General features: G+C 43.9%; 1 protein-coding gene across 1 annotated transcript; it reads right to left on the minus strand.

Annotated features, from left to right (window-relative positions):
* Window positions 1-5: 5 nt before the first annotated feature.
* Window positions 6-10,894, minus strand: LOC102739657 (ornithine aminotransferase, mitochondrial; the record flags this gene model as incomplete). Its single annotated transcript, XM_081811659.1, has 8 exons — window positions 10,647-10,894; window positions 10,447-10,542; window positions 6,694-6,821; window positions 4,808-4,930; window positions 4,048-4,176; window positions 3,166-3,279; window positions 1,954-2,098; window positions 6-106 (listed from the first exon to the last, which is right to left on the minus strand). Coding segments are annotated over exons 1-8 (1,083 nt in total), but the record flags the coding sequence as incomplete, so codon positions are not given.
* Window positions 10,895-11,560: the final 666 nt, after the last annotated feature.

Raw genomic sequence — 11,560 nt, forward strand, 5'->3', positions numbered from 1 at the left:
TCCTTGATCACAAGCGGTGGGGCAAACCTGATGATGTCGCCGTGGGTCGGCTTGGCCAGGAGTCCATTATCTCGAAGCCGTAGACACACCTTCCAAGCATCATAATCTAAAGAAAAATGGCCAAACATGCATGCTGATGAAAGACAAATGTTTGAGCATCCCCTTGCAGTACAGATGGGCAAGAGCCACCTGGCAGAAGAAAACTCCCAGGGCTTACTAAAGAAAGACGCTTAGAGTTGCAAGAGTGCTTTGTTCTTATTCTCAAAAATGAGGTTATTTTTCAGCAAGTGCATAACTAGGTTTGGATGGTCTGATCACACATACAGCTTTATTCGTTTTTCAAAAATGAAAAACACCAGGCAAAAAAATTATGTGCTAAGGCTGTCGTATTAATTATGAGGAACCAGTGCAAGAAGAATTTGGGCAGGACACAGAGAAGTTAACAGGCAGAGAATGAGCAATACTCAAACTCAGGGAACATTACACATTCCTAAGATGGATCTGCCTCCTGAGCTTGTGGAAAGAGACTGTCCTCATTTTAGAGTATGATTGTCAACCCTGGCTGCAAGTCAGAATCACCGAAAGGGTTCGGCCAATGCCTGGGCCCCGCCCAGACCCATCAAATCAGAATCTCCGAGGGGAGGCTAGGTTTGGATTGTTTTTAAAAGTTCCTCAGGGGGGCGCCTGAGTGGCTCAGTCGTTAAGTGTCTGCCTTCGGCTCAGGTCATGATCCCAGGGTCCTGGGATGGAGCCCCGCATGGGGCTCCCTGCTCTGCGGGGAGCCTGCTTCTCCCTCTCCCACTCCCCCTGCTTGTGTTCCCTCTGGCTGTGTCTCTATCAAATAAATAAATAAAATCTTTAAAAAAATAAAATAATAAAATAAAATAAAAGTTCCTCAGGGGAAAAACTAAAAAAAGAAAAAGAAAAAAAATAAAAGTTCCTCAGGGGAAAAACTAAAAAAAGAAAAAGAAAAAAAATAAAAGTTCCTCAGGGGGCGCCTGGGTGGCTCAGTCAGTTAAGCGTCCGACTCTTGGTTTCGGCTCAGGTCGTGATCTCAGGGTCATGGGCTTGAGCCCTGTGTTGGGCTCTGCGCTCCGTGTGGAGTCCGCTGCTTAAGATTCTCTCTCTCCCTCTGCCCGCCCCCACACCTGCTGCACACGCTCTCTAAAATAAATAAATAAAATAAAAATGAAAAGTTCCTCAGGTGACCCTGAAGTGTTGCCAAGGTGGGAATCACTGCTTTAAAAGGAAGGGTTATCGGGGCACCTGGGTGGCTCAGTCGTTGAGCGTCTGCCTTCGGTCATGGTCCCAGAGTCCTGGGATCGAGCCCCGCCTCGGGCTCCCTGCTCAGCGGGAGGCCTGCTTCTCCCTCTCCCACTCCCCCTGCTTGTGTTCCCTCTCTCGCTGTGTCTCTCTCTGTCAAATAAATAAAATCTTTAAAAAAAATAAAAGGAAGGGTTATCACAGGAAAATCCAGCAAGGAGCCCTCGAGGGCCTGTACAGATGATGTACTGCGACAGCCCACACGCAGCAGGCGGCGGAGGGGGAACTCGGGTCACCGCCATCACTGTCACGCGTCGCTCCGACTGCTACTCCCGCCACCCCCGCCACCTTCGCTGCTGGAGCAAGTCCTGCCGGGAGGCAGGGAAGACAGCGAACAGGAAGCCCCCCAGGGAAGGGCCGTGTGCAGGCCGTGGCAGCAAGTAACTGGACACCGCGTGCTGCGTCACGGGCCCAAGGCAGAACGGTAAGTGACGTCGCGGAGCAGTTCAGTCCTTCCCGGAGGAAAGGGCTCTATTTCCACAGGCCATTAACAGAAGTCAGATGAGACTCTGCCTAACAGACCTGGTCAACAATTTCAAACAGGGGAACCCAACAACCAGAGAAAATACCGCAAGTGTTTCAGTCCTTCCCATAAAAATAACATCTGGAGTAAAATGTTCGCGTCCATACCTTTGGTTTCCCGAATAACAATAGCATTTAGCAATCCTTTCCCCCTGACGGCTGTGACGATGTCAGACGGCAGCTTCATGAGCTCATTCCTCAGGATATTACCCATCTTCTCTGCATTTTCGGCAAGGTTTTCTTCTTCCAAAACCTGTGTTTAACGAGAAATTACACAAGTGCTAAGATTGCCCTGGTTTAAGTCATTCTTTGGAAAGGAACGTGGACAATAAGCAAAGGAAGAACACGATCAGATAAAGACCAGAGTCACTGAACTTTCGCTTGTTTTCCAAAGTCTATCCCAGTTTCATTTTTCTTTTAAGTACGCTCCGCACCCAGCATAGAGCCCAACGTGGGGCCTGAACTCACGACCCTGAGATCAAGACCTGAGCTAAGACCAAAAGTCAAACGTTTGACTGAGCCATCCAGGCGGCCCAACCAGTTTAGTTTCTAGTTAAACATATACAAGCCTCAAACAGAGCTTGCTTTAGTCACAAATCCATCATCAATCTGATTTCGTGGCAAAATAAGAATGAAAATTTGCTTAATGCAACTGATCTTATTAGCTGAATAAACCAATGGACTGAATATACTTTAATTTTTAAACTACAGTTTCATTTACTTTTTTCCCTAAAAAGTCCATCCTTGGAGATACATAATTTTATGCCTTGTAGTAGGCCCCTAAGGAATAAGTCCAAAAGTGTTCAAATCTACACTTTAAAAACAAAGGAGGGGGGCGCCTGGGTGGCTCAGTCAGTTAAGCATCTGCCTTTGGTTCAGATGGTGATCTCAAGGTCCTGGAATCCAGCCCCGCATCGGGCTCCCTGCTCAGTGGGGAGTCTGCTTCTCCCTCTCCCTCTGTGCACTCTCTCTTACTTTCTCTCAAAATAAAATAAACAAAACCTAAAGAAAAAAAAAAAAATAGCCTTGCGGGCCAGGTCTGCTCACAGAGTAAAAGCTCTGAAAGCCACCCAGGGCCTCTGGCCCCAAAGCTCCAGGTGACTGCAACTCAAAACCCCCAGAGGAGTCCCGTCTACAAGACCAAGGTTAAATTACTTTTTGAGAATGCCTTGCCCCTAAAGTCCCTCCTCTGGACTTCATGTTCTATGATATTTGGCAGTCATTATATTTCTCATTACGCCCCTGGGCTCAAACTTAAAAGCCACGTCGACACCACCCAGACAAAAGGACACCAGACAAATGGTCTGAATCGGCTGTTACCTCCAGGGCCACAATGGCCACTCGGCAGCCCAGCGGGTTGCCTCCATACGTGGACCCGTGCTCCCCCGGCTTAATGGTCAGCATTACTTCATCGTCACACAACACGGCCGACACCTGCAAGACAGAGAATTCGGGACCAACCAAGTCATTTCCCGGACTGACCGTTCCCACTCTCAGCAATTATTTATGAAGCTGGTATTAAATGTGACATGAAGCTTCCACAAACAAGGGCTATGCATCTTTCATCCTAACTGCCAGGGACGAACTGGTGATACCCTGGGCTCAGTGCAAGCTTGTCAGGCACGCTTTGATGGCTCCGAACAAGAGCATTTCGGAACCAAGAGGAAAGTGGTTTCTGCAACGATAGAATTTAGAATTCTTTCCACTTGCCAAGTGAAATGCCTGGTTTAACTGCCTAGAAAACAACAGTCATGCGCTACAGTCAGAGCCCTTTACCTGTCATCCAGTACAATGACTGGCTCTGAACAGTAAACTCAAGGACGAAGCTACAACAAAACATTACTCTTTTCCCAACCTCTACATGAATCAGTCACGGTTTTAGACAATTGGTAATGCTAGGTTTCTGAACAACGGGAAAAAGCACAGGCTTCTACAGAAGTACTTCTGGGGTAAAATGCTTCCATCCAAAACAAATGCCAGAGCAAATTCCAAGGTACACGCAGTTCTCCGGGTAAAGTTAACGAAGCCGATCGGCCCCCTGGAATGCCGAAATGTTCCTATTACACATTCAGGGTGCCTTGCAGCGCACTCCGTATAACCAGGCCATGGGAAAGGCACATTGTCATGATTGGCTGACGTAAAAATATCTTAAGGGCAGACTTCACAAGAGTAGGGACTAAAGAAGCTGAACCCTCAACTTACAGGGTACAAGCCACCGGAAAGCGCCTTTCCCAGAAGAACCACATCAGGTCTGACCCCTTCATGATCCACAGCCAGCCACCTTCCAGTTCTGGCCAATCCTGTCTGTATCTCATCAGCAATAAACAGAACCTGTTGGAAAACAAGGGAATACATTAATTACTGATTTTGTTTCCACAGGGCAAACAGCGAACACTTCCCCACACAAATCTGTCATTCTGACATTCCCTCAGATTGGTGAGAACCTTTTAATTACCGACTTAAGTTCAACAGCATCCTATGGAAATCCTGCATACACACAATTATCTCCTGTGTCAGGCCACTCCCTCCCTGAGGCCCATTCTGCTCTATTCCGCAGGGTTTGGATAGAACTACTCTCTGGGAACAAATTAATTCACTTGCTTATTCCAAACATTTCTTAAACAGTTACTTCTTAAATATGGACCAGCTCGGTGGGAAGAGGAAGAGAGCAGAGGGATACAACCAGGGGCCTGGGGAGGATCACAGCACACACAGGCTGCTGGAGTGGAGAGGAAGAAACCACCCTTGGGCCCGGGAAGTCTGCAGCTCTGCCTGAGCCCAGGCTTGGCCACTTTCCAGAGCTAGTAAAAAGTCAACTTCTGTGTAGGCCGCTGACAGAGCGTACTAGAAAGTTCTGAAGCTCTCAGAATGAGGTCTCCCCCTAGTGGAAAGGTGATGTCATCTTTGCTTCCACACTAGCGGCCCAGCCCTGAGTGAGGTAGGCAGGTGCAAGGTGGGCGACCTGGTGCTGGGTGCACAGCTCTCGCACGCCAATCAGGTAACCAGGATCTGGAACGACGACGCCCGCCTCACCCTGAATTGGTTCTACCATGAACGCAGCAACGTTTGGATCCTGAAGAACACGCTACAAAAAGATATGAATACGTTTTAGTAGCTTCCTTTTTAACCTATTTGGTTAAATAACCTAAAAATAAGTTAAATCTGAAATCACACACTGCATATATTTTTACATTAAGTATGCTAATTAAGTTTTTGTACTAACTTATACCTGACATCAAAGTATAACATTTCTGGGTGGCGCAGGCAGTTGGGTATCCGACTCTTGGTTTTGGCTCAGGTCATGGCTGGGGTCTCGGGACTAAGCCTACGCATCAGGGTCTGCACTCCAGGCAGAGTCTGCTTGGGACTCTCTTTCCCTCTCCCCTTACCCTTTCCCTGCCAACATGCACTGTCTCTCACTCTTAGAATGGATGTAAATCTTTACTTTTTTTTAAAGATTTTATTTATTTATTTGACAGAGAGACAGTGAGAGAGGGAACACAAGCAGGAGGAGTGAGAGTGGGAGAAGCAGGCGTCCCTCTGAGCAGGGAGCCCAATGCGGGGCTTGATCCCAGGACCCCGGGATCATGACCTGAGCCAAAGGCAGACGCTTAACAACTCGGCCACCCAGGTGCCCTGGATGTAAATCTTAAAAAAAAAAAAAAAAAAGTATAACCTTTCTGACACTCAGTTACCAAGAGCTCCAAATATTTCAGCTTTAAGCTACTCTATCCTATTTTTTTTTAAGATTTTATTTATTTATTTATTTGACAAGAGAGAGCGAGCGAGCGCACAAGTAGGCAAACCGCAGGCAGAAGGAGAGAGAGAAGCAGGCTCCCTAGTGAGCAGAGAGCCCGATGGGGGACTCGATCCCAGGACCCTGGGATCATGACCTGAGCCGAAGGCAGATGAAGGCAGACGCTCAACCGAGCCACCCAGGCTCCCCAATATCCTTTATTTTCTAATACATAGTTAAATGTACTATAAAAACTAAAAAACATAGCTTTTTACTTTTTTGTTTTTAAGGATTTTATTTATTTATTTGACAGAGAGAGACACAACGAGAGAGGGAACACAAGCAGGGGGAGTGGGAGAGGGAGAAGCAGGCCTCCCGCCAAGCAGGGAGCCCGATGCAGGGCTCGATCCCAGGACCCTGGAATCATGACCCGAGCCGAAGGCAGACGCTTAACGATTGAGCCACCCAGCCTCCCCAATATCCTTTATTTTCTAATACATAGTTAAATGTACTATCAAAACCAAAAAAACATAGCTTTTTACTTTTTTTTTTTTAAGATTCTATTTATTCATCTGACAAAGAGAGAGCACAAGCAGGGGGAACAACAGAGGGAGAGGGAGAAGCAGACTCCCCACTGAGCAGGGAGCCCGACATGCGGCTCAATCCCAGGACAGGATCCCAGGACCCCAGGATCATGACCTGAGCCAGAAGACAGACGCTTAACTGACTGAGCCACCCAGGCACCCCAAAAACATAGCTTTTTAAAAGACATTTTCAGAGAATCTTTTTATTTTACAAGTCCTCCACTCATAATTTTAAAAGGCTAGCTAAAAACTGAGTAATTTTATCTAATAAAGTAATTAAACATACACTATCCAAGTTACTTATGCAGGATACAAAGAGAAAGTAGCTGGTTCTCAGGATTAGACCATGGCACCTGACTTCCCCGTGCTGGAAACCAACAGACCATTACAGAGACCAGTCTGAAATCTTGGCCCAACTTGTGTTAGACAGATGTTCATTACAGTCCCATATCTATTTTCAATTCATACATTCAACAAATTTAATTTCTATTACTCTGAGCTAAAGCACTGTGAGGCTAAGTGCAGTACCTCAAGAGCAGGCAGATCATTATATGGAATGATTTCAAAACCTGGCATAAATGGTCCAAAACCATCATAGCTGCTTGGGTCTGTGGAACTGGAGATAGCCGACAATGTTCTCCCCCAGAAGTTTCCAGCTGAAAAGGAAAAATAAACAGAGATTATTTCAAACAAACCCCCAAACTTAATAAGCATGGTCCCCAAAAAATACCTTAAGAAGTTTGATTTTTTTGGGGCGCCTGGGTGGCTCAGTCGTTAAGCGTCTGCCTTCGACTCAGGTCATGATCCCAGGGTTCTGGGATCGAGCCCCACATCGGGCTCCCTGCTCAGCGGGAAGCCTGCTTCTCCCTCTCCCACTCCCCCTGCTTGTGTTCCCTCTCTCGCTATGTCTCTCTCTGTCAAATAAATAAATAAAATCTTTAAAAAAAAAAAAAGTTTGATTTTTTTAAAAAATGAGGTTTTGCTTTATACAGCCTCCGGTGAGCTTTCATTTGTTAAAATAAAACCTGGTATTAGGGGGAAAAAAACCACCCCGCTATTAAACACCATGGCTCACACAACCACCAAGGCCTGGCCTCGCAATTGCTATTATAGGCACTTCTCTACTGAATGTCCAGACTGTAATCTAGAGCCCTCGAGGACAAATATTGGTCTTTTCTTTCAGTAATCCCAAACCCTAACAACTGAGGCATTCAACATATGCTTTTCTAGACACAGTGAATTTATAATAGCAATAAAAGAAAAAGAATATCCTTTACAGAGAATTAGTATTTTCCTTTTAAACACCCAATACTACAGAATGAACTTTAAATTTCATTTGCAGATGAATGGATAAAGAAGATGTGAGATAGATACATAGATAGATAGATAATGGAATATTATGCAACCATCAAAAAATGAAATCTTGCCATTTACAATGACGGGGATGGAACTAGAGGATATTATGCTAAGCGAAATAAATCCATCAGAGAAAGACAAGTATCATATGATCTCACTGATATGAGGAATTTGAGAAGCAAGACAGAGGATTATAGGGGAAGGGAGGGAAAAATGAAACAAGACGAAACCAGAGAGGGAGACAAACCATAAGAGACTCTTAATCTCAGGAAACAAACTGAGGGTTGCTGGAGTGGTGGGGGGTGGGAGGGATGTGGGGGCTGGGTGATGGGACATTGGGGAGGGTAGGTACTATGGTGAGCACTGTGAATTGTGTAAGACTAATGAATCACAGACCTGTACCCCTGAAACAAATAATACATTATATGTTAATAAAAATTTTTTTTTTTAAAATTTCATTTGCAGAAAACATCCCCAGGCAATCTAAACATTTTCAATTTTGCCTTCCTTGGTATTATCTTTTTTGTGCTAAATGACTGACATTGTTCTTTGTTCAGAAACATCTTTTTACCCATTAATTTATTTCATTAATAAATCTGAGGCCCTACTATGTGGGGCACTGTCCTTGGTGTTGGGGACAGAGTGGTCTGCATGGAGCCTGCTTACAAGCTGGAGGGAAGAAACACCATAACCTGAATCAGAGTAAAGCAAATGCATAAGATAATTTGAACTGGGTTACATTCAAGCAAGGAAAGAAACAATGTAGAATAACAGAGAGGCTTGGGGGTTCCCCCTTTTTTTTTTTTTTTAAATAGCTTTCTACCACCTCTGCGCACACCAACCCAATTAACCCAGTACTGAATTACTGTTTTGGCTTAAAGTGTCCCTCAACACTACTCTTGCAAAGGATCTCTCACGTGAGTGACCCCCACTCTCCTTGTCCACCAGTCACAGCACACTGATTTTGACCAGGCTTGTGAAAGAGAAAATGCACCAGGGGCACCTGGGTGGCTCAGTCAGTTAAGTGTCCGACTGCTGATTTTGGCTCAGGTCATGATCTCAGGGTTGTGGGAATGAGCCCCACAACGGGCTCTGCACTGGGCATGAAGCCTGCTTAAGATTCTCTCTCTCCCTCTCCCTCTGCCCCTCCCCCGCCTCAGCAAGTGCACTCTCTGTAAAAAGAAAAAAGAAAAGAAAATGCACCAGTCAGCCCAGGAGCCTATCTGCTCTCCCTCTACGCAGCCTCAGGAGTCTCCTCCTCTGTGGCTTACTCTGCGGGTGGGGGAAGGGAATTTCAGTTGGGAACAGCCTTCTCTGTCTCTACCCAACTGACTCACCAACTGCTTTCAATACTCAGGTGAAAACACCTTTGCACCGTTTGCTAATATGTAAGAGACTAACACAGTCTGTAAGAATGAAAATCACCAGAAATGCCATTTTTGTTTGCAAGAAAAGTTATGTTATGCCATCCTACCCCTAAGGCACGAGATTCCAAAATGGCAGGTCACAGAGCTGAGCAAAGATTTCTTCTTTGGGAATAGTAATTTGTCACCCCCAAAAACCAACTACACCTGGCCGTCAGAATATTTAACAATTTCAACTACTGAAAGAATGCATTTTGACCATGTGCAATGACAAATTTATCCATACTTTGTTTTTAAAAATTAAAATCAAAACTTTATAAAAAAAGCAGAACCTATCAACTGAACATCATTATAAAGATTCCAAGAGTCAGATTATATCATGCAGAGGACAAACTGGTGGTTCCCAGAGAGGAGGTGGGTGGGGGTATGCGTGAAATAAAGGGCATGAAGAGCACACTTATCACAATGCACACTGAGGAATGTACAGAATTACTGAATCACTACATTGTATACCTGCAACTACTAGGACGCTGCACGGTAATTATACTTCAATTAAAAAATGAATAAAAAGTACAACTAGTAATAATAAATAAGAGGACAAAGGAAACTTTTGGAGGTGGTGGAAAGGGTAGCGGCTTAGATTGTCATGGTGGTTTCATGGGTGAACACCTATCTCTGAGCTCAGCAAGTTGTCTACATCAATTACAAACATCTTTTGGTATGTCAAAAAATAAAAGCAAAATTTAGGGCGCCTGGGTGGCTCAGTTGGTTAAGCGACTGCCTTCGGCTCAGGTCATGATCCTGGAGTCCCGGGATCGAGTCCCACATCGGGCTCCCTGCTCGGCAGGGAGTCTGCTTCTCCCTCTGACCCTCCTCCCTCTCATGCTCTCTGTCTCTCATTCTCTCTGTCTCAAATAAATAAATAAAATATTTAAAATAAATAAATAAATAAATAAATAAAAGCAAAATTTAAATAAACAAATAAGATGCCACTACAGGGTGGGTACGGAGGAGAAAGGTCAGATTCCATCATCTAAAGTAACTGTTCGTTTCCCAAATCAGTATCCAAGTCATTCCTCTCAACCATTCCCAGAAATCTATCCAGGGCAACTCCAGCCCTCCTCTTCCAACAGCTTCTGAGAACATGATACAATAACACATCAAATACTAAGATTCAAACTCCGTATCATGCCTAGGACAAGGCCCCATTCTAACACAACCCAACCTCAACAACCTGACAAAAATGCTCTACCAGTAAAGACCATCTAGTTAATGAGAAACCTGCTATGAAAAAAATCCGATAAGCAGATGATAAATAAATCATACAGTCATTCATTTTAGGGAGTGAGGAGTAGGGAGTTACTTAGCAGAGAAAAATCCCATTTATGTAGAAATACTTGGAAATAACCCCAAAAGAGGAAATCTCTCAATTTTTATGAAACATTTAGCAAATAATATATCGCAGAGGAGGCAAACACACTGGAATTATTCCATCAGTAAATTGAAATAATAATGACATCGTATGATGACATCACAAAGGCTAATGTTGAATTTCACATACCTGCAAAAACAATCTTTGCTTTGTACTTTGGAATACCCTTAATGGTGTATCCCCACCTACGAGCAAGTTTGCAAGCGGTCTCTCCAGCCTCCACTCCTATCAAGAAAGAAAATTTTTCAGTTAAAAAAAAAATATCTTAAATTATCAAAAAGTAGTAAGATTGTTTTCTTGCTATTTAATGTAAAAAGGAAATATTTTACCTGTATTCATAGGAAGAACTTTGTGGTAGTTGAAAAGTTTAGTAATATACTCTTCATATTCACCAAGCACATTATTATAGAAAGCCCTGGATGTTAAAGTCAGTTTGTCTGCTTGACTTTTCAGAGCATTCACAATCTTTGGATGGCAATGCCCTTGGTTGACAGCACTGTAAGCACTCAGGAAGTCAAAGTATTTTCTGCCTTCTACATCCCATACATAAATACCTAAATATATAAAGAGAGTCATTTTAGAAAATCACTGAGTTACATAAAGTTCAAAGATTAAGACTGTTGGCAAGCCTTCTGAATACACATGAACCTTTACTTAATACAGAATTGTAGTTAAGGCATGTTTTAGCTCAAGCATAGTCTGATTGATTATAAATAACCTGGTTTATAAGGAATTATATTTTATCTGTCCAGCTTGAAATTACACCTTCAACAAGAACACAGTAACATGAAAAAGTTTATAAAGTCTGGAGTGAAACCCTCACTCCTAGAAAACTGGCATTTGGAATTTAAAAGCAGAAGTTATACGTAACATAAAAATCATGATTACTTGACTGTAACTATCAACAGAATGAGAAAATATATTTCCAGATCACAAACCTATCTACTAAGGATCTAGTATCCAAAACACAAGTCAACAACAAACAACCCAATTCAGGGGCGCCTGGGTGGCTCAGTCGGTTAAGCGGCTGCCTTCAGCTCAGATCATGATCCTGGAGTCCCAGGATCAAGCCCGGCATCATCGGGCTCCCTGCTCAGCAGGGAGTCTGCTTCTCCCTCTCCCTCTGCAACCCCACTCGTGTTCCCTCTCTCTCTTGCTCTCTCTCTCAAATAAACAAAATCTTAAAAAAAAAAAATTCAAAAATGGGCAAAGAACATGAATGGACATTTCTCCAAAGAAGATA

The sequence above is a fragment of the Leptonychotes weddellii genome, unplaced genomic scaffold, assembly GCF_054177405.1.
Source record: "Leptonychotes weddellii isolate Sample4059 unplaced genomic scaffold, ASM5417740v2 HiC_scaffold_922, whole genome shotgun sequence".
Taxonomy (NCBI): Eukaryota; Metazoa; Chordata; class Mammalia; order Carnivora; family Phocidae; genus Leptonychotes; species Leptonychotes weddellii.